Raw genomic sequence first — 24,815 nt, forward strand, 5'->3', positions numbered from 1 at the left:
ATATCTTCAAACCTCAAAGAGAAACTACAATAAATTTTGTATCATCGGAAATATAAATGCCAGGTAATATTAAGATTTTATGTTTTAAAATATATGAAGAGAAGTCAAGAATTTCAAGAATTTTTTTTTGATATTATAATTTTTAGTGGTTGTCACAACAGACTTGACAATGATTATATCTATAAGATTCAAGTGTCTCCAAAGTCGAGTTGGCAAACATGTAAATTGATATCAGTTTGGATACATTCTTCTGTAGGAGTTAAGGTGTCAGCCACTCAATACAGAGGTTGCGGGTTCGAATCCCACTGGGGTCACGACCATAACTTCTCATAAGACACCTGTTGTGATTGTTTTTATGTATCATATTATGAGGGATCCCAAAGCCTGAGGAGGACCCCCAGATTTAAAAAGTAGAGATTCCTTCGGGAACCTTGTTCAAATAAGTTAGTGTCTAACCCTGAAATTTCATGAAAAGAAGGTTAACATGCTGCAGGGAGTGATAAGTAACCAAAGGTTACATAAATTGCACTGGTATGTTTTAATACATCATTGTTTCAATACTAAAAAAAAAAAAAAATATCCTTCCCTACCTACCTACCCTATTTTTTTTGGCCATGTAACAGGAACCACACATACTTTTTTTTTTTTTGCCTAATGAAATACTTCATAACATTGAAGGGAAGTTACTCTGTGAAGAAAATAAACGTTTGTTTTTAATTAAGTCAATATGACACACAAGCTTGTTGCATTGAATATTTTGTACACAATAACACTTTAAACTCGAAATTATATAAACCTGTCAATATGTTAATATCATAAATCATAACTTTTTATGGTCTCATTAATGAAATATTACATAATCTAGTTTTTTCCCTCTAATTTACAGACAAATGGATATTTGAGAGGCTATTTAAAATATCTTTATTGTCAGTTTTGATAGCAAGAGATTTATTGATCTGAAAAATTCTAATAATTACTGCTGATCTCTGACAATAGTATTTAAAATACTGAACATTTTTATCCATTCAACAGAGAAAAACGGGCTTCTATGAAAAGACATGCAATAGCTTAATTAATTAACCCAGATAATAGAGGATATTTGTTTGTTTCAATGTAAGATCAAAACATACTGCACTGAATGAACACCTTGTGCAATATTTTCACAGTGGAGCAGCCACAAGTGACAATGTAAATTATGGTGTTCACAAGAGAAATATATTTTGAACAAATTTTCTTTTTATTTGATGTTTTTACTAAATTTACCCATTTGAAAGTTTTTTACCAGAGAAAAGAAAACAATTTTTTTCACTGTGAAAATACACTATATAATTCACTCTAATATTTCCATAATTCACTGAAAAACATTATAATAAATTAATATTTTAAGAGTGAAGTTAAGTCAGTTACCAATTTACTCACCTAATTTGTTGACTGGGTAAAAGCAAATACTGTTAATAAAATAAGCCAGGAAAGAAATAATATTTTATATCTTCACAGTTGAATAGAATAAAAAGTTTAAAACTTCTATCAAAACAGCCCAATAAATAAATAATAAACATCTAGAAATAGTCTTTCTTCTTTTTAGAAATAGTCTTTCTGATTTGTTAACATAATTATGTAACAACTGTAAGCAGTGATTTGAGATCTCTGGTACCATTTCAGTCTGAGATATTTTTTACATTTTTCTTAAAGAAAGTTACACAGAGGTAAGGAATTTTTTGTTGAATATGTAATAGTTATAGTATGTGTGAGAGTGTGTTACCAGGATATATCAGAGCTAGGGGTACATCGAGGGTATTTTTCTCTGCACATATCGTCGAGGCCGGTAGGCCGAGACAGATATGTGAAGAGAAAAATAACGAGATGTACCCCTAGCTCTGATATATCCTGGTAACACACGAGCACTACATATTATAACTGTTTTATCGCATAGTTTATCATTAAAATTTATATATTATTTTCATTTAAATTTGTTTATTATTATTTTTACTATTTTGATTCCCTTTCTGCGCCTCGCTGACTGAAACACTAAAACTTCTGTTTTAGAAAATGTGTTCCCCAGATAAAAGTACCCAACAAATTTCTGCATTGGTTTTAAATCTTTGCATTTCATTGGCCAGACATATTGTAAAACTTGTTGTTTTGTTTGTAAAAAAAATCAAAGAAAAAGAAACATTTGAGAAATCTCAGAATTTCATATATTTCATGTATTTCTGAATTTGGCAATAACTATCAAGTTTTTGAAATATTCTAGTTTATTTATTCTTTTACTTTATAAATGTAGGTGTTTGTGACAATTCTTTCTCTGTGAACTGTAAATTGGAGCTAAAATCATCTTTTCTTTGAAAGGAAAAAATTATACTCCCTTGATAGGACCTCAATAGAGAAAAAGTGTTCCGATATATATCGGAACAGTTTTACTGTGCTGATATATATCGAAACACTTTTTTTCTTATGAAACTCCATAGAGATTTCCGTGTTGATATATATCGCAACAGTTTTGTAAGATATCAGCACAGTTTTGTAGTAATAATGTGTGTTACTATGTATAACATGCTGCAAAGATCAAAGGAAAATTGCCGCACTATGCGATAATTTCAGTTAGAACTTAAAGGCCCAGCCTGTCTATGTGATTATGATCTTATAAATGTGTATACAATATTGAAAGTAGTGCTTTTCTAACCATATTTAACCTTTACCCTGCTAAATTTAAACAAGAGCACCGTCTTCCTGGTGCAGACGCTCATCTGATTTTTTTGTCTCTGTATAACATAAATATTGTACTACCCATAATTTTCTAAGTCCAAAAGGGGCCATAATTCTTGCAAAAGGCAATGTAGAGTTACGGTACTTGCTGTGCAGAGGCAGCTTTTAATGGCAAATAACTGCTCCAAATTTTAAAGCAATAGCTTTGAACGTTAAGGAGAAAAGTTGACCTAAACACAAAACTTAACCAAAAAAATCTAATATTTTCTAAGTCAAAAAGGGGCCATAATTCTTGCAAAAAGCAGGAAGGAGTTATGTTTCTTGCTGTACAGAGTCAGCTACTGATGGTGAACAAGTGTTGCAAGTTTTAAAGCAATAGCTTTGATAGTTTAGGAGAAAAGCTGACCTAAACATAAAACTTAACCAGGCAACGCCGACGCTGATCAAGTGATGACAATAACCCATCATTTTTTTTTTTTTTCAGAAAATTAGATGAGCTAAAAATGGACTGGTCCTTCATTCAATTTTGGCAATACCATTTATTATTTGAAAGGGAGATTCACTGAAAATTTACTGACTGAATAGCGAACAGTGCAGACCATGATCAGGCTGATCTTGGATCTGCACTGGTTGCAAAGGCAGAATCACCAGCTGCCAGCAGGATAAAGGTTAATTGTCAACATTCTTTATCTACAGGGCTCCAGATAATTTTTTTGGCCTATGAGTATTTACTCATCATAATTCTTGCGAATGAGTAAAATGGTAAAACCTGAAATTGACTATGAGTAATTTTACTCCTGAAAATTTGTAAATGAGAAAAAAACAGAAATCAGTTTTATAACATATTTATTGGGTGTAACACCCATGAATTCATATGAATTTGTTTGCAGTTCAGTTTCAATTCAGCATTCAAGTTGTTGCTTCTTTTTTCTCCATTGGCTTGCTTCGGCTTCACACTCACTGCCAAATCCAATAGATTATTCAATATACCTTTAACGATGTTTTGGGAATCATTTTTTGTTGGCCTACCGAATGTGTAGCACGTTTGTTTACTTCAAACATTCTTAGAAAGAGACATGTTTTTGTTACTCCACACCGGAAGTTGATATTTTAAATCAACACCGCTTTAAAATTCACTACCTTACCATCAATATTAATTTCCAGCAATACGATTTACACACGCATTGAGCAGTGTTCACGAAAGACCCTGAAAACTCACAGGACACTCGGTCTGGTAAACATGATTTTTTTACAGGACCGGATAATATTTTACCAGACCGAATTCTTTTTAATAAATTTGATATCTGATCTTTAAAACTGGTATTTATATATAGTCTATATAGACAGCATTACACAAATTACATCCTTTAAGTTTATTTCCACTTATTAATTGAAACAGATTTCAGACATTAAGTTTTCAGGCTGTAAAAAGTCTCCCTGTACTTGGATTCAGTGTTGTTATGTTTTCTGGTCCTTTGGGACCATGGAGTCCATTCAACATATGTGTAATAGATCTAGAGTCCCGCTTAACCGTTGCTAGGGGGCGTGAGAGATGTTGCACATTTCATTACCTCTCGCGAACAGACTCTGTCAAAACGAGTCAGTTGGTATTCTTCTTGGTTGCATTCTTTGCTTCCAAAGGATCTTTAAGTAATTTTACAGATTTTATTCATATTCATTTGCTATATCATCGCTGTTTTTTACCCCACAAGTCTATTGTTTGCACCGAGGCACGTTGATGTTGACATATAGAGAAAGATGACCTCGGAATTTCTGGAAATTCCCGTCTGGTTCCCGCGTACATAAATCGAGTACCATCCACGATTAGTACGCATCCAATGATAACGCGCGTTCTTAGAATTGTCGTGACGTCGTGAGGGGTTTCCACTGTTTCTATTTTAAGTACCAATGAAACAAGCGCTTACTAAGATATAGTCTGACATCAATTTCTCGGGATTCCATTTTACAATTTAATGATGAAAGTCGAAATTTCGCGAAATCGTGGACTTTCTTCTTATTTTATCATATTGACCTGCAATTTTTATCGGACACTCGGTCTTGTGAACTTGATATATCATGCCGGACCGGATCAAAATTTACCGGAAATGTCCGACGGTCCGACGGCTTTCGCGACCTCTGATTGAGTGTATAATATAGTTTATTTGTTTGTTTGTTTGTTTTGGGTTTAGTGCCGTTTTTCAACAGTATTTCAGTCATGTAACAGCGGGCAGTTCACTAAAACCAGTGTTCCTGGATTCTGTACCAGTACAAACCTGTTCTCCGCAAGTAACTGCCAACTTCCCTACATGAATCTAATATAGTTTAACCTAGGTGTATAGAGTACCATTCAATGCCTGTGTACGTTCAATGTGGTAGAATGAATGCCGATCGTGCTCTGTTATGTAAAGCATCCAGACGATTCAGATTTTGTTTATGCTAGTAAAAAGTCATTACATGCGTTTCTGTAATTTCATGTACGTTTTTATACGCTAAAAAATTAACAGAGGTGCATATGGCATTATTTCAAAGCATAATTTACGCTAGTACGCATCTTATCTGGAGCCCTGATTTAGACAGCTGCTGCTTTTACTGTAAAATTAAAAGCATCATATGGAAATTTAACATCCAGTCTTGTCTCTTTTTGGTGCTTTGAATACCAAACACACTAACCCTATACACTTACACAGTGGCAGCAGTTAATTAACCCTTATCATTCTGGACACATTGATTCTGCCTTTGCGATCAATGTAGATCCAGGTTTTTTTTCCCTTATATAAGCGATACCGATAAACGGTACCGTTCCCAATGCCAAAAAGTGTCCATTTTTCCCAACTGTCAGTAAAAAAAGTTCCCATTTCCAAAAATTATAACTGCAAGTAAATCGGCCCCCAAATGAAATGCACCGCATTGTGATTTTTACGACTGCGTAGATTTTATAGGCGCCGTAAATATAAATACTCTCCAATTGTTTTCACACACAGACAATTCGTAACTACCGTTGTAAAAGCATGTAGGATTTGGGTCGAATCAAAATATTACTCGGTTATCAGAGATACGACTGTTACTTGCATCAATTCCCGTTTTACTGATAAAATGTCACACAACAGCAAATACTACCGAAAAAGATTAAGGCAGCCAGAAAAGAAGAAAAGAATCTATAAAATGCTTTCAAAACAACAGAATGCTCAAGAAAAAGAGGGTGCATCTCCAAGCAATAAAGGGGAAGAGAGGTCTTTCTCTGTTGGGTCTGGCAAACTGCCATTACTCAATTTACTGACAGTTAATCTACAGGTTCATCCTCACATGAGATGTTATTGAAAAGTTCAAGACTGCTAAGTACAGAGAGATTGCTCAGACTGTAAAGTGATAAATGAATGAAGTATTAATGATTTGACAGAGTTCAGAGCCTTTTCAGTTGTTATTTTAAATTAACTACTACAAAATGTGCTTCTTAAACATTTCCCAATCTGACCAACAATGTCGCAATTTTTCCCAATAGCACGGGTACTGGTACCATTCCCAAAATACAGAAAAAAATCCCTGAGATCATGATCTGCACTGTTTGCCATTCAGTCAGTATCTTTTTGGTAAGAACCCCTTTTAACATTCAATGGTACTATCCAGATTGAAAGATGGACATGTTCTTATAGAGATTTAGCAGGGTAAGGGTTAAACACCCTTTCTGCAGCATTTGTTTTTCTAAATTTCTTTGGAAATAAAACAGCTATAAATACGAAGATCAAAGGCCACTAAAGGTCATTCATATAAAGCTTTCTCCCAGCTTCTTAATATTTATAATTTTAGTAGGTCAAGAACTGGAAAATAAATCTCAAAAGAAGTGGAAGTCCAAAAAAGAAGGATCTTCAACTTAATTACCAACTAGAATACTTAATTCTCAAACTTTTGTCAGGACTTCTACAAACAAGGAATTGGTAAAACCGGATGATGCTCTCAGATGCATGTGCTTGTCCCAATATCCTTTCTGCAGCCTTAACGTACTAAAACGTATTAGCGTCTGATGGCCCTTTCACGCTTCCGTAGAAAGAACATTTATTACACGAAACTTATTTTGAAAATATTTCTGAAATGTCTAGGTTTGCAGCTCTCAAATACGGTTATATCTTACATCTGAGGCATATACTGACACTCTCAGACAACATCAAAAATGACAATATGAGCGATTTGATGAAGTTCCGAAATTATCACTGTACCCTTGGTCCGTTACGGACCCCTGTGGGATTTCTGTTTATTCAGAGCTCAAATACTTTTTCATAGATTAAAAGCTGACATGCTGTACTAAAGCCTTGGTAATTTCAATTCCTGATAAAGTGCTGAAAATTGGCTCCCCAATAGCAAAAAAAAAAAGTCCATGTGCATACATTTAGGGGTGACCCCTGCGCGTGACCCCTGACTATCTACGAATCAAAATGCGGCTTTTGTTTTTTTTCAACTTTAGCATTTCTACTTTCATTTTATTTACTTCCGGAAATAGCTGAAGGTCAAGTGATGTCATTTTCTGTGTTGTCAAAAACATACATATACCTGGCGAGGTTGCATAAATATGTGCTGGTCGTCCTAAGGTTATGGTGAACAATGGCCTCTATGATTATGTGAAGTTTAAATCAAATGCCATTAATACTTTCGGACAAGCCTTATTTTGTATAATAAAGGCAGATAATTCAAAAACTAGGTAAAATGGAGTTATGGTTCTTAGACAATGCACTTCCCTTTATCATTTTGTGAAGTTTCAATGAAATAACATTACGTAGTACTTTTTAAGTAATGCTCCTGACAAGCCTTATTTTGTATAATAAAGGGAGATAATTCAAAAACTAGTTAAGGTTTAGTTATGATTCTTTGACACTGCACTTTGTCTCAATGGCCTCTATGATTATGTGAAATTTCAATCAAATGCCATTAATACTTTTCAAGTTATACTCCGGATAAGCCTTATTTTGTATAATAAAGGGAGATAATTCAAAGTAGAGTTATGGTTCTTTGACACTGCACTTCCCGTCAGTGGCCTCTATCATTTTGTGAAGTTTCAATGAAATGCCATTAATACTTTTCAAGTTATGCTCCGGACAAGCTTTATTTTGTATAATAAAGGGAGATAATTCAAAAACTAGGTAAGGTAGTTATGGTTCTTTGACACTGCACTTTGTGTCAATAGCCTCTATGATTATGTGAAGTTTCAATCAAATGCCATTAATATTTTGGACAAAAGTGTGACGGATGGACGGACAGACGTGCCACCGTAATGATATAGGGGGCCATTTCTTTTATTTTCTTTTGTTGTATAGGGGGCCCTGGCCCTATAATCTATTGTTAACAGATTGAAGCTATTGTTCTCTGTTGTTCTCTTTTACAGTTAGATGGCCCTTTCTATCTTTTAAGTCGCTCGGACAGATGGCCGGACAAAGCAGCAACTATATGCTTGCCCTTCGGTGAGCATAAAAATCTGCTACTTTATGGCAGTCCATTTTAGAAATTTAGCAGGGTAATGGTTAAATACTCTTAACTTGGTTATGCAAGTACATTTTTTCAGGACAATATGGGGCAGGTAACTGATCGTTATGCCAATGTCAAATAGTAATACTATGTTTTTTTTTCTAATTTCAAACATAAATTGGGCAGGTAACTGATCGTTATGCCAATGTCAAATAGTAATACTATGTTTTTTTTTTCTAATTTCAAACATATATTTTTTTCTCCAGCCAAGACTCAGTGTCTTGTAATGCAACCTTGCACATCTGAAACACAATGCAAAATGCTAACTTAATGCATACATGCCATACTTTTTCAGGACATTTCCGGGATTCTGAGTTCAAATTTCCAGGATTTTTACTCTTTGTCTGGGACATACACCGTGACATTAGCATTCGTCTGTTTCGTGCATAAATATAATAAAACTAGAAAATGCTTTTGTAAAAAAGCGCATGTCTCCCCGAATGCAAAGTCCTATAGGCAAGAAGTCAATAGGGGTCAGAAGCGAAAGTCAAAGAGACACTGATGGTTGGCTGCAATAGGGATCATGTACTTGGCATGTCCAATCATCCCACTAAATTTCAGCACTCTTGGCCTAGTGGTTCTCAGGCTTCTGTGACCTTGACCTTTGATCAAGTGACCTCAAAATAAATAGGGGTCACCTACTCTGCATGTCCAACCATCCTATTAAGTTTCAACATTGTAGGTCAAGTGGTTCTCAAGTTATTTCCAAAAAATGATTTTACATGAACAGGCCACTGTGACCTTGACCTTTAATAGACTGACCCCAAAATCATGTCCAATCATCCCGCTAAATTTCAACACTCTTGGCCTAGTGGTTCTCAAGTCACTGTTCAGGCTTCTGTGACCTTGACCTTTGATCAAGTGACCTCAAAATAAATAGGGGTCATCTACTCTGCATGTTCAATCATCCTATGAAGTTTCAACATTCTGGGTCAAGTGGTTCTCTAGTTATTGATCGGAACTGGTTATCAATGTTCAGGCCCCTGTGACCTTGACCTTTAACGGAGTGACCCCAAAAACAATAGGGGTCATTTACTCTGCATGAACAATCATCCTATGAAGTTTCAACATTCTGGGTCAAGTGGTTCTCTAGTTATTGATCAGAAATGGTTTTCAATGTTCGGGCCCCTGTGACCTTGACCTTTCACGGAGTGACCCCAAAAACAATAGGGGTCGTCTACTCCAGCAGCCCTACAACCCTATGAAGTTTGAAGGTTCTAGGTCAAATGGTTCTCCAGTTATTGCTCGGAAATGAAGTGTGATGTACGGACGGACGGACGGACAGGGCAAAAACAATGTCTCCAGGGGAGACATAATTACATGTAGTTTCCGGAGATAAACATTGTTCACTCGCTTAGGAATAATTTGCTGCAAATGTCGTCTAGCTTTCTAAGGGAGGTAAATAGGGTTATTCACGTCTATAGTTCGGCACGTGAATTGGTTGCGTTCCTGAGGTGAACAGACTTAGGAGACTTACGAAGAATTAACCTGGTCATCGTGATTTAGAACCCAACTTATTAGGTATGATTTTAAAGCTTAAACATTTATCTAATCATTAATAAAATGAAATCCTCAAAGGAATAAAATAAATCTTGTAGATAAAATCGATATAAAATATTTCGGGTTGGGTAAATTTTCATGGTCGGCAAAGGCGTTCAATAGTCAAAATTTTAATTTAGAATATGTTTGACAATCAATCTACATTTTAAAAGATTAGAACCTTTTAAAATAATTATGGTTTAATTGACCGTTTTTAGCCATTTCTGCCATAAAGGCTACATCAGTACATGTAGCTTCACCGCCTACGTGCTAAAAACAACGAGATTTTCGGCTATTGTTCCTAATATTAAATTATCATAAAACTGTTATTGATTGCATAATTCTGACAATTCATAATCAGGGTCATCAAAATAGCCGACTGTAAATCTGGGTCATCAAAAGATCGCAGGGCGCCGTCAATATGAGTGTTGATCGGACCTGGCTTAATCAACATGTGTCCCGCTCGAGGGCATGAAACTGATATCGGATAATTAGGAATAAACAATGTGACACCGGGGACTGTTTATTGTGTTTTATTAATGTAAAATTCAACAATTTATAGACCAAAAAAAGTTAGTTTGGGGGGTTATTTTTGTTTTCTGTATTTTTAATTTTCCGGGAAATTTCAACACTGTCCGGGACAACGGGATGTCATTTCCGGGACAATCCGGGACGTATGACATGTATGCTTAATGCATTAATAGCATTTTTTATAATGCATTAATGGCATTTTTTCCTTAAATATAAGATTTTAATGAAAAATATCACTTTTTTAACAATTCACAATTTAGACATTTTTAGAAGCATCTTTCCAAATTGTAAAGGCCCTGGCCCCATTCCCAATGTGGAAAAATAACACTGAAGTACAACTGATTAGAAGGATGTCTTACTGTATAATTACTATAGTTGCTATATTTATAGTTGCTACTCCTGAAATACAGCTTGATATCTGCATGAAAAACTTTTAACCAAATTTTCTAAGCTGAAAAAGGGCCATAATTTGTATCTAATTCATTCAAATGTTATCTAACTTGTTTATTTCTGTATGTTTAATGACTGGAAAGCATAGTGTGAAGTTTCACTGTAATACATGCAATGCTTATTGAGATATGATCCTGCATGCTAAACTTTAACCAAACTGTGATGCTTGGGGCAATGCTCTCTGAGTAACCTGCACATTATTAAGTTTCAGGTGTACTGCCAGTTACTGACTGTCTATTGCAATATATAATCTGAAAGTAAAGTAAGACACTTTGTTATATCAGATAAGACAGCACTATAGCTTTGCTGACGTCATTTTCAATGTTTTTTGCAACTGAAATGCATTTTCCACACTTCTATGAAATAAATAGAACAGGTTAGCTGACTCACTGTTGCAGTAGACAAAAAAATATTTCCAAAGGATTAACTGGTTTATAAATAAATTTAACCTAAAGTAAATTTTTACTTAACAGCTTTTAAGTTAGAAACTGAGTTTATGAGTTTAAAGTTTTTAGCCAGTCTTGATCTGAAATATTAAGATGTACTTATGCAGAGGACATCCTAAAAATATTACTTCTACCAGCATTGTACATTATTTTTTAGTGTGCAGCTTTACCTGTCATCCAATGAAAACAACGCATTTCTTTTTTTTCTTTGTTCTAAATTCCATAGAAAAAGTCAACTGAAAAACCTTCACTGTACTGAAATTAATTCTATGGTAATTCTATGAACTGACTTCAAAAAAGTAAAGAATTTCTGTTATTCATTTTTACAAAAATCACAAGGATTTGAACTCTGAAATCAGTTTAGTTATGAGTGTAAGCTCTGTGAACATTTTGTACTAGGAAATAAAATTAAGGCAAGCATAACCTTTTTCAGATCATCTATATTAATAACTTCCTCCAAAAACACTCAAATTTAAACTTGTGCTCAAATCTTTTTCTGTAAAAAATCTTCAGAGAGGGTAATCAATCTGGTGTGGCTAAATAAATGTAACAGTAGCCATATACTTTGACTGTTTGAACTGATAATCTACTAATCGTCAAATTAACTAGAGCTATCACTTAAGTTAGTTAATACCCATTCTGCTCTGATACACAATAAGTAAAATGTTGCAATCATGACTTTTATCTTTCAAATGAGACCTTGACCTTGAACCTAATGACCCTGGCTGTGCTCTCAGCATGTTGTCTTGAAAAAGTTAACAATTCATGTTAGTTCATGTTGTTATGGAGATATAAAGTGGAAACAAATTGGAGCTATTTGATCTTTGACCTTTATGTGTGACATTGACCTTGGAATGAGTGACCTAGGTTCTGTGCTCTGCACATCGATGGGTCAGCGCAACACGGTCGTAACTAATTTTTTGAAAACTTTACAGGAGAAGCAAAAAATATTTTTGTATTCAAATGATGTTATGAAAAACAATACAATCTATATTATTTTTATCAAATAACAGTAATAACTACAATACTATGGGAAAAAATGTCAAAAAAATGTTCACTGAGGAGTTATTTGAAAGTTTTCCAGTTACGACCATGTTGCGCTGAAATGTGTGAAAATTTTGTCAAAAACTTAGTGCAACAAGGTCGTAATTAAATGATAACTAATAATTTATTGGAGATAATTCATAACAGAGATGTTTATTCAAAAGACTATTAATTAAATATTTTTAAGCATATCCATTTATCTTTTTCTGTACTTTCATTGACTTGTTTTACTCGCAAAAATGTCAAAAAAATCATATAATATGTAGAAATAAAAATGTACTACTATAAAAACACATTTTAAATTATTTAAATGTATTTTACAGTAAAAAGACAATAAGAGCTTGACTTGGTCCAAGATATTTGCATATTTTACTGAATGTAGGCGCTGAGAGTTTTAGTATTCAATGTTATTTCAGTATTTTACAGTAAATAGACAATAAGAGCTTGACTGGTCAAAGGTACTTGAATATTTTACTGAATATAGGCACTGGGAGCCTTTATGGTCAAACTTATTTCATTATTTTACAGTAAATGGACAATAGAAGCTTGACTGGTCTAAAATATTTACATATTTTACTGAATATAGGCACTGAGAGCTTTTATTGTCAAAGTTATTTCAGTATTTTACAGTAAGTGGACAGTAAGTGCTTGACTGGTCCAAGGTACTTGAATATTTTACAGTATGTAGACACTGAGTGTCTTTAAAGTACAAGATATTTGCATATTTTAAAGAATATAGGCATTATGAGCCTTTAAGGTCTAAGGTATTTGAATATGTCTGTGTTTAGTTATTAGATTTTCATAAGGAATATGCACCGGTTCTGCAGCATAAATAATGCATGCAACAGGAGCACAATACTATTCTGCAAAAGAACGTGTGCATGCTTCTTGATACAAGTCTAAAAGTCTTTTTATTACATAAAAATCTACACTTAAACAATTATCAATAGTATAAATTTGCTCTTTAGCTTGAGTAAAACTGAAATGTCATAATTAAAGAACATGATAAACACAACAACACAGTCACATGAAACTAACATCAAAAATGATGCCATACACCTGATGTGAAATTTGAATGTCAGTATAGTCTGTTCCTGGAAAATTTTGTAATAATTATATGTATGAAATGGCAGCCTCTGATGCATATTTTTTTGTCTAAATTTTCAGGTATTGAGAGGGTCCCCACCTCCTGTTAGGTTGGTCAGGGGAGTCTCCCTCTGGAATATAGGTATAAAATGGAAGCCTCTAGTGCTTTTTTGGGTCACAACTTCTGTTTAAGGGGGTCAGGTGGATCTCTCCCTGGATTTTCTCTTTTAATATAGGCTTGAAATGGTGGCCTCAGGTGCAATTGGGTTTAAATGTAAAGGTAGAGAAGGGGATATAAAGGTAGAAAAGGGGTTCAGAGGGTTTCCCCTAGAAATATTTTAAATACAGTTATGAAATACTGGCTTCTTGTGCATTTTTGGGTCTGAATTTTGAGGTACAAGAGGTTAGCCTTCCCTCCTGTTAGTGAGACTCACGTGAGGAGAGAGGGGAGGGGCTCTCCCCTGGAAATTTCTGTAATTTAGGTATGAAATGGTTGCCTCTTGTGCATTTCTGGGTCTAAATTTTGAAGTACAGGAGGGGATAACTCCTTCCTGTTTGGTATAATACCTCCTTCCTATTTGGGGAGGGGGAAAGGGTCTCCTCTGGAAGTTTTTGAAATTTAGGTATAAAACTAGAGCTGCTTTTGAGAAAAGCGCATGTCTCCCACAACTGCCAAATCATCTGAATAGTAGTATAAGATCGGACGAGAAATGTTCAAGCGTATACCCTACTCCCTATATATTCTTAATTCCCAATCAGACTTCCAGTGCTTTGATTATCAAAAACAACCCAATCAGACTTTCAGAGCTTTGATACAACCCAATCAGACTTCCAGTGCTTTGATTATCAAATACAATCCAATCAGACTTTCAGTGCTTTATAAATAACCAATGTTTCAAGGGCCATACTTCCAAAGTGGCCTGGGCTGATTTGGCTAGTTACCAAAGCTGGCTGAGGACTTATTGGCAAACACATTTTTTTCAAGTTCGGTGAATTAGATCGGATGAGAACTGTTTTGACTTAAGTGTGGACAAGATTTGTGATAGACGGACGGACGGACAGACAGGAGTAAATCAATGTCTCCCACCACACAGTGGTATGGGAGACATAATAATGGCCTGTAGTGCATTTTTTGGTCTATATGTTGAGGTATAGGAGGGGATATTTCCTTCCTGTTATGGGCTCGGGAGCACCTCCCCTCCTGGAAATTTTGAAATGCAGGCATGAAATGGTGGCCTCTGGTGCAGTTTTGGGCCTATATATTGAGAAAATATTATTTTGTTTGCCAAAATAGTTGCATGCAACTTCGATGAGTTTAAGTCACTGGGGGGTATAGGGGGAGCACGGGCTCTCTTGGCCATGGCCCTTGATCAGCCAGGCCTTTATGTTGGTGTTTCGCAACATAAAAATCAAGTAAATCATTCATTAAATTTAAATGTAAATGCTGGTCAATTTATTTATGTTTTAGTGGTTTAACGACTTATACAAATATTCGATATACCCAACAAAATCTTCTGTATATCCAAATAAAACTTATCGGAATACGAGCTTTACAAGCAGAAGTCATGCTTCACTTTATAGCACAAAAAAATTTCCACCTTTAATAATATCATTTTGTATTTTGCACAATTCATGGAAATATGCATACAAAAAGGAAAAATGTTATTTCATTGTCATCCTTTCACAGTTTTACATGAAACTTGCATAAAGGAAAGTTTATGTAATAATTACAAGTATAAAAAGGTGCCTTTTTTCCTCTTAAAATTAAGTCAAGGCATTATGAATAGGGCTTCTGATGCTAAAAAATATTGAATTTGGAAGAAGTTTTGCTGAGAAATAATTAACAGTATTTTTTTAACAGAATGAGTGTTTTGGTAAAATCCTAAACATGTTGGTCAATAAATTCTTAACACCACTTTGCATTGATGAATATGAAATATGGTAACAATATTAATTATGTAGTATAAATACCATTTTCTAAGTTGTTTAAAAACAAAAATCATCCTTATTTATCATTTAACTATTGTAATATGTTACAGTTTAATGTTAGTTACAACCATGTTGCACAGAAATTTCAAAGTGAAATAGCATACTAACTCTGTGCAACAAAGACGTATGTTGTGTTACGACCATGTTGCACTGACTGAAAGTGTCTTCCTGAGATACAACCTTTTGACAATTTTACTTTTTTCACTTTAATTTTAAGAATATGATTAAGATATTTTAACAAGTGATGTTTTTATGTTAAATAAGGCAAATTATGTAAAAAAGTGTATTTGGTAAAAAAATCAAGTTACGACCATGTTGCACTGACCCATCGACATTGTCTTGATGAGGGTAATATCCAATGCTAGTTTTATGAAATATTTTCAAGCAGATTAGGAGATACGGAGCAGGAACGAAATTAAATCATTTGACCTTTGCCCCTAAAATGTGGTCTTGGCCTTGTACATAGTGACAAAGGTTGTGTGCTCTGCATGTTATCTTGATTAGGTCAGAACTGATGCTTTAGCAGATAATGAGCGGCCACGGATTTGAGCTATCTGATCTCTGACCTCTTAACTTCGACCTTTACCTTGGACCTAGTGAACTGGGTTGTGTGCTCTGCATGTCCTCTTGATGAGGTTAATATCTGAACAAGGCAGTTTCAGACTTCAAAATTATTGTTGATGAATATAGGCCCAGGAGTAATCAGCCACCATAGCTAATTACTTTGTTGAGACAAAATGTTGAATGCTTATCACTTCCACTAAGACAGAGAAAAGGGATCATGTCGAAAGTACTCAAAATGTCAATTTTTCCAAAAGAAGGGCAATGCTAGTCTAAATGTGAACCAATTGTGTTAAAAAACATGCAACCACAGAAGTTACCTGTTCGTCCTGACCAACAGCATTGTCTTTACACATTTTGCAGCACCATCCTTTATCTTGAAGGTAAGCAAGGAAGACAAACAATGGCATATAGCCTAGAGTTATCCATGCTTCCCAGGGTGTTATTTCACCTGGTGTCCAGTATCCAACAACTATCAACATCCAGACATAGGCCAACATTGACCAAATAGCTGTCAAAATGAACACCCCGAATTCTCGAATTTGCTTTACATTATTATTTGGAACAGAGGCAATACAAACTGCAGTTATTATTAAGAGGTTAAATGCTGCACTTCCAATAATTGTAAAAGTACCCAATGAGTCTTCATTACTGGTATCTTTTCCAAGTGATCCTGCTGTCTCAATTGTTGCAAGAAGAATTTCAGGTGCACTACTTCCAAGCGCCATTAGTGTCAAATTTGCCACCGTCTCATTCCAAATTCGAACGTGAAATTTTACAATTTCTCCTCTCTCTTGGTCCCATTTGGCAACTTCCCTTTGTTTGCTTGTTAGAGATTCTATTGAACTCATAAATATATCAGATGCAATTGCGATGCCGACAAAAAAGTAAAACATGCAAGCAAGATATGCAGTACCTCTAATTCCTTCATGCCACAGATTCTCAGCTGGCAAAAGAAGCCAACTGGCACAGACCTCTTCATCTGGTGAATCTAAATATTCCACAACATAACCCAGCGAATAGTTTGTATAGTGCTTATACATTTTGCATTTAATCCTATTTACACTAAAATTAATCTACTTTTATACAGAATGCTGCTACTTCCAGTTTACCTTAACACAAAATACTGTTATCTATTTATTCATTATTCTCCTGTGAAATTTACAGAGTTCTAAGAATAACCTAACAGAAATGTTCAAAAAAAAGTTTTGCAAACCAATATTTTGTTAATTGTTGAAAATCTTGTCTATATTATCAGACCTCCTGCTTTTGTAGTAAATCTCCTACAACTTGTGTAGTAGATGTAACCCTAAGATAAAAACAATTGTAATATTCATCACTACAGGTAAGCCAACCTCTGCTTTTTATCATTTTAAAGAGGTCTGTATTTTGAACAGTAAGAATGAGCTCTTATATATACTTCATTCCATATATATAATTATATATACAATCACAGCTCTGTATGATTTGTATCTCACTAAATCCACATAACCCATTTGGCAAGAAACTCATCCACAGACTGAGCCTTTTAAGCATTAGGTCTCTATGACAAGACAATTATGACATCTATTTAAAGGAGAACCATTATCACCTTTCAAGACAGTCTTAAAACTTCCAAATGGAGTAACCTAATAAACTATCCTACAATCTTGATGTAACTACCACTGTGTATTATTAATGACTATTTTCTTAGCTTAAGTCTAGAATACCAGATTTACATTATCATTTAGAAAATAAGAAAGAAACAAGATAATTTTATCCAGAGTTAGAGTCTTTTCTCCAAAACAGTTCTCCTTTAAGTAAATGTCCAAAATGTCTTTTCAAAGTACTTGAACAAAACCAAACTAAGTAATGAACAATCACTAATTAGATAATTCAGTCTTGAGACCACCAACTGAACAAATTAAAAGCAATTAAACCTCCTGAAGAACAAAAGCTTCCGAAATCCAATCAAGTAAATCAATAGGCAGCAACCAAGGATCACAGGAGTGATCTATAAAACTTTATATATATACCTACAGTTTTATATACCAACAATTAACCTGTTCATCAGATATTAAAGATAATAGCTCTGTTATAATAAGCTACCTGTGCTTAAAACAGGTACATGCTTACTGTACTTTTCATTATAACAAAATGCTTCCAATATCAATCTGGTGTTGCTAATGAAATGCTGAATGCAACCTGGGAATTGTAGTAGGTTGAACAGGTTATCAAAATGCTTAATTCTCCAATGGAACCTGTTACTAAGCCAGTCTGACTGGCTTAAAAATGCAGGGCTTTTTTACCCTATAAATCTACCTCCAGTAAAAGGAGGTAATCCCAATGCAAAAAAAGTAAGTTTTTTTTCCCAAAGTTGAATTTAAAATTCCCAAATGATTATACCTTTTAGGGTTTTTGCTGTTTTAAGATAGTTTTGCTAATTTGTATGTATATTTTAATACTGTTGAACAATTACTGAAATGCAATTCATTAATATTTCACACAAAAACACATTTATGTAGATTTTGGTAATTTGCAAATTGTCCCAATTAAGACAATTTCCGAGAGCATTTTCCCAATTCCACCGGTGTCGGTGGCATTCCCAAATTCATGAAAAAAAAGGCCTGAAATGGGCTATACTGCCAGCAAATTATATAAGTTTTTCTGTAATCTTAACAAAATCACAAAATAATTATGCAGTCTGTACAATAAACAAGAGGGTCATGATGCCCCTATATCGCTCACCTGCTAAACTTGGCCTTGGAATCATCAAGATAAACATTCTTACCAAGCTTAATGATAGGATCATAAATATGGCCTCTAGAATGTTAACAAGCTTTCCCTTTGATTTGAGCGAGTGACCTAGTTTTGGACCCCACATGACCCAGTTTTGAACTTGGCCTAGGAATCATCAAGATAAACATTCTGACCAAGTTTCATTGAGATAGGATCAAAATGTGGCCTCTACAGTGTTAACAAGCTTTTCCTTTGATCTGAGTGGGTGACCTAGTTTTTGACCCCACATGACCCAGTTTTGAACTTGGCCTAGGAATCATAAGAATAAACATTCTGACCAAGTTTCATGAAGATTGATTCATAAATGTGGCCTCAAGAGTGTTAACAACTTTTCCTTTGATTTGACCAGGTGAACTAGTTTAAGATCCCATATGAACCAGTTTTTGAAGATGGCATAGGAATCATCAAGATAAACATTCTGACCAAGTTTCATGAAGATAGGGTCATAAATGTGGCCTCTAGGTTAACAATCTTTTCCTTTGATTTGACCTGGTGACCTAGTTTTTGACCCCACATGATCTAGTTTTGAACATGGCCTAGAGATCATCAAGATAAACATTCTGTGCAAGTTTGTATCAAATCAAAGCATAAATGAAACCTCTATATGGCTGAATAGGCCAAAATAGAAAATTTTGCCCCTTTCAGGGGTAGTAACTCTAGATGGAATGTAACCAGTTTTCAAAAGGCTCTTTCATGGGTCAATTAGGGGCCGTAACTCTGGAAACCTATGATTGGATCTGACAGACATCATGGAATCCAAGATCTATTGTTGTTAAAGATATTTTGCAAATTTGTATTAAATCAAAGCATAAATGAAGTCTCTATGTGGCTGCAAAAGCCAAAATAACATATTTTGGCCCTTTAAGGGGCCATAACTCTGGAACCCATGATGGGATCTGGCTAGTTTTCAAAAGAAACCAAGATATTATGCCAATTTAAGTTGTGTGCCAGTTGATTAAAATTGGTTGCAAAATGTGTCTCTATCGTGTCCACAAGCCAAAATAGCAAATTTTTGCCCTTTAAGGGGCCATAACTCTGAAACCCATGATGGGATCTGGCCAGTTTTGGAAGGGACCGAGATATTATGCCAATACAAGTTGTGTGCAAGTTTGATTAAAATCAATTGCAAAATGTGGTCTCTATTGTGTTCGCAAGAAATTGTGGACAGACAACGGACGGACGAACGAAGGGCGATCACAAAAGCTTACCTTGTCACTATGTGACAGGTGAGCTAAAAACAGTGGGAAAAAGTAATTGGTGCACAATGGATGAGAAATTATCCATAGCTTAATATGCATACAACTTACATATTTATCCAAGATTTAGGTAATTCGGGTTTTCCATGCAATAGATTGATTAATTTAACAATTTAATATCTATTTCACAGGAAGAGTATAAGTGAGCATTCATACAGAAGACAAAACAACTGCAACTCCAGTTCCAATGTCAACTGACCAGGAAACTGAAAAATGTATACAATTTTGAAATAGCAATGCAATTGCTAGTTCCTATCATCACTGTTGTTGTTACTTGTTTCAGAATTACTTTAATTAATTTATTTTTGTTTGAGCAAAGCAAATTAGACAAGGCAGTCTGAAGGACAGCTATATCCCCCGCTGCTGTTGTGGATAGTGAAAGGGTTGATGGTATTAGGTGAAAGCATTGTTTTCTTAGGTATATTTTATAGTCTATGTATGAGGAACTCAATGAATCTGAAAAATCTTCCAGGGGTTTAGGAGATACAGAGCAGACACAAAATGGAACGCTCAAACTTTTGACCCTGAGTTTTGACCTTGACCTTGAGTCAACACGACTGACACACAAGCTGGACATCGTCTTGATGAGGTGATCATTTGACTCAATTCTCATGAAAATCCTTCAAGGGGTTTAGGAGATACAGAGCTCAGATGTATGACCTTGAGTTGTGACCTTGACCTTGAGCCAACATGGCTGATACACAAGTTCTGCACATCATCCTGATGAGGTGATCATTTGACTCAATTTTCATGAAAATCCTTCAAGAGTTTCGGAGATACAGAGCTCAAACTTTTGACCCTGAGTTGTGACCTTGACCGTGAGCAAACATGGCTGACTCCTTAGTTCTGCATATTGTCTTGATGAGGTGATCATTTGACCCAAGTTTCATATGAATCCTTCAAGGGGTTTAGGAGATACAGAGTTCAAACTTTTGACCTTGCACTGTGACCATGACCTTGAGCCGACATCGCTGACCCATGAGTTCTGAACATCATCTTGATGAGGTGATCATTTGACCCAAGTTTCATGAAAATCCTTCAAGGGGTTTAGGAGATACAGAGCAGACACAAAATGGAAGGCTCAAACCTTTGACATTGCGTTGTGACCTTGACCTTGAGCCGATATGGCCGACTCATGTGTTCTGCACATCGTCTTGATGAGGTGATCATTTGAACCAAGTTTCATGAAAATCCTTCAAGGGGTTTAGAAGATACAGAGCGGACACAAAATGTTACAGACAGACAGAAGGACGGAAGATGGATGGAGACCATTCCTATAACCCCCCACCACTTGTGGCGGGGAATTAAAAATAAGTATGCTAAACTGCATGGTGTAGGTGCAATACTCAAAATTGAAATGGTTTACTTAATACTATCATATATTTCCTAATTAGCACTATCCCCATATTACTAAAGATGTGAAAAATGGTACTGGTAGCTTTTGTTTGTTTTGGGTTTAGGACCGTTTTTCAACAATATTTCAATAACATAACGGCAGTCAGTTAGCCTTACCAGTGTTTCTGGATTCTGTACCAGTACCAACCTGTCCTTCGCAATAAGTGCCAACTTCTCCACATGAATCAACGGTGGAGGGCCAATGATTTCAGACCCAGTTTTTTTTTATCAAACTCACAAAGAACATATACCTCGCCTGGGGATCGAACTGAAGCCATATGACCATTTCCTTTAGACATTGTGACCTGGATTGTGCATTTGGCATGTCATCTTGATGAGGTTAATATTTCATGCTGGTTTTATGAAAATCTTCCTAGCGGTTTAGAAATGGTAGTAAAATGCAGGCCTTGACACTGACTTTTTTCGGTGGTGTCCCAGAGGGCCCCCAACCTGTAAAATTTGGTGTCCCTCACCAAGACTTGGGATCCCTCCAGTCTGAAAGGATGATAGGTTTTGGTGCACATTAGGTGTAAAGTAGTAAGATCGCTGTTTACTCAATCAAGATTTTGAATCAAGAGCTGTTAGTTGACAACGCGCTCGACTATTCTCAGTGCTCGATAGTATAATATAAGCTATGAGTAAAACTTTAACATTACAATAAGCATATTCTAAGTCGAAAAGGGGCCATAATTCAGTCAAAATGCTTGATAGAGTTGTCTGCTCCTTTTTACAGACTGGGGTCATGATGGTAAACAAGTATGCAAAATATGAAAGCAATATCTCAATGGACTTTGAAAATATTTGGGGTGGTACACAAACTTTAACATTACAATAAGCATATTCTAAGTCGAAAAGGGGCCATAATTCAGTCAAAATGCTTGATAGAGTTGTCTGCTCCTGTTTACAGAATGCGGTCATGATGGTGAACAAGTATGCAAAATATAAAAGCAATTATCTCAATGGACTTTGAAAATATTTGGGGTGGTACGCAAACTTTAACATTTGTGTGATGCTCACGCCGACGCCGAGCGAGTGGGATAGCTCCTCTATTCTTTGAATAGTCAAGCTAAAAAATTGTATCAGACGACTTACTGAGTCCTATGCCTATGTTTCATGTAGAAAATGGGAAATTTATTGGTGTAAAATTTATGTATATTTCTGCTAAAAACTGCTTGTTTCTGTCAGGTTTTTAAAGTTGAAAAATATAGGGATACTGGCAACAAGAAGTATTTAGAAAAACACAAAATAAGGGTACCTATGCACATTCCTTCAGTTAGGTTTTCACTGTCTGTGCACATCTTTTAACAATATTTAGTAATTTACTAGCAGGAAATCCCTTTATCAAATGATAAAGATTCCAGGGCTGAATGTGGAGTAAATCTGACAGTGTTGCAGTCACAAGTGGTATGCACGCCACAACATATTCTGATATATATATATATATATCTCGCCATTTTTTATTTCCCTAACATCAACCAAAACTGCTACTGGTCAGCAACACCCCTGTTAACGCTTTATTTTGTGGCTAGTTTTGATCAGCATATCTTAAATCATATTTAATTCAACTTTATTTTGAAATAAAGACAAATTTCAAATAAATCTTTTACAGGATATGTCACGCCCTCGATGAAATTCACATTCAAACTCGCGAAAACTGTTTCAAAGAATGGCAACAAGTTCTCTCCCTGTGGTAATCGGGATATCTAGCATATCTAGGAGCAGGTCACACGCCCAAGATGATGATTTCACACTACGTCGCATTAAAACACCGGTGAAGTGAAATTTCGGTCAAATTTTCTGTTATTTGGTACTGAATTAGGACTATTACATTGCCTTTATTAAAAATAGGTATCCTGGAGGAACACCAAGCTTTGAATAGTTGATGTCCCTCACCAGAATTTGGGGTCCTCGGGATCCCTGGACACCATTATGTCAAGGCCTGAAATGATATCCAATAAAAGCAGCACCTAAATATTATATTAAAACAAAGTTCCTGAGGAATTGAAGTCTGCATACAGAATGCTTCACGAAACTATGAGAAATGAAATTCAAGAATGATATCCTTCAACGTGTTGACCAAAACTGTTACAGCTCTAGCTACTGGTACAATCCACTTTTACTTCACTCACACTGGTTCTGGGACTACTTCTGTATGACACTGTGTTTCCCTTGCATAATCTTAAAACAGTCTTCGTCATAACTGGGTTGCTCAAACCCTGTGACAAGTAAATCCTGTTTGAGGCAAGCCAAAGTTTCCAGGTGGTTGCCCGAACGGACAAGTGCATTTTTCCGAAATTTAAATCCCTTAATTTTCACAATAATTACAAAAAGAATTTCACAAATCCGAAATGAACGTCCTAAATACTGGCTTTCTTATATTTACGCATGAATTGGTGACATCACAGAATTTTTATTAGCCAAGATGCTTATTAAATACTACTGCTTGCAAGTGTTTTCAGCATCTTTGCAAAATGATGAATCTAAAATACTTCGAGGGTGCTCAACCCAACAAAAAGCAAAACAAGAGGGCCATGATGGCCCTATATCGCTCACCTGTTATCATTGCACTTAAGGACAAGTTTTCAAGGTCAAAAGATCATAATAGAAATCAATCAAAAGAATTATGAGAAAATATAGTTGAAATTTTCTTTAAGTAACTTTAAAAACAAGATTTGAAAACTTTTTGTAGAGGTCCACTAGGCAATGCTACATGTCAAATATCTAAGCTCTTCTGGTTTATTTTTAGAAAATTTTGAAGATTTTTCTATGTACAATCAAGTAACCCCATGGGGCAGGGTCAATTTGACCCCAGGGGTCATGATTTGAATAAACTTTGTAAAAGTCTAATAGGCAATGCTACATGTCAAATATCTAAGATCTAGGCCTTCTGGTTTATTTTTAGAATTTTTTTTAAGATTTTCCTATGTAAAATCAAATGACCCCTAGGGCGGAGTCAATTTTGACCCCGGGGGACAAGGTTTGAACAAATTTTGTAGAGGTCCACTAGGCAATGCTATATGTCAAATATCTAGTCTCTAGGCCTTCTAGTTTATTTTTAGAAAATTTTTGAAGATTTTCCTATGTAAAATCAAGTGACCCCTGGGGCGGGGGTCAATTTTGTCCCAGGGGGGTCTTGATATGAACAAATTTTGTAGAGGTCCACAAGGTAATGCTACATGTGAAATATCTAAGCTCTAGGCCTTCTGGTTTGTTTTTAGAAAACTTTTGAAGGTTTTCCTATGTAAAGTCAAGTGACCCCTAGGGCGGGGTCAATTTTGACCCCCGGGTCTTAATTTGAACAACTTTAGTAGAGGTCAACTAGGCAATGCTACATGTCAAATATCTAAGCTCTAGGGCTTCTGGTTTTTGAGAAGAAGATTTTTTAAATATTTTCCTATGTAAAATCAAGTGACCCCTGGGGCGGGGTCAATTTTGACCCCGGGGGCCATGATTTGAACAAATTTTGTAGAGGTCCACTAGGCAATGCTACATGTGAAATATCTAAGCTTTAGGCCTTCTGGTT

At 35.4% G+C, this 24,815-nt stretch overlaps 1 protein-coding gene across 20 annotated transcripts in view; it reads right to left on the reverse strand.

Moving 5' to 3' along the window:
* Positions 1–24,815, reverse strand: part of LOC123565984 (sodium/calcium exchanger 3-like) — a 257,228-nt gene that overhangs the window by 99,080 nt on the left and 133,333 nt on the right. For 6 of the 20 annotated variants that reach the window (XM_053550282.1, XM_053550283.1, XM_053550279.1 and 3 more), the window contains exon 1: positions 16,184–17,383. The exons of 9 other annotated variants lie outside the window; for them this stretch is intronic. In XM_053550282.1, the coding sequence (XP_053406257.1) occupies positions 16,184–16,906 (723 nt within the window). In that variant the 5' untranslated portion in view covers positions 16,907–17,383. Of the gene's footprint in view, positions 1–16,183; positions 17,385–24,815 lie in introns of those variants that run through there. 5 more of the 20 variants (XM_053550287.1, XM_053550285.1, XM_053550286.1 and 2 more) reach the window with 3 other exon arrangements.

The sequence above is a fragment of the Mercenaria mercenaria genome, chromosome 8 (genome assembly GCF_021730395.1).
Source record: "Mercenaria mercenaria strain notata chromosome 8, MADL_Memer_1, whole genome shotgun sequence".
NCBI classification, from domain to species: Eukaryota; Metazoa; Mollusca; class Bivalvia; order Venerida; family Veneridae; genus Mercenaria; species Mercenaria mercenaria.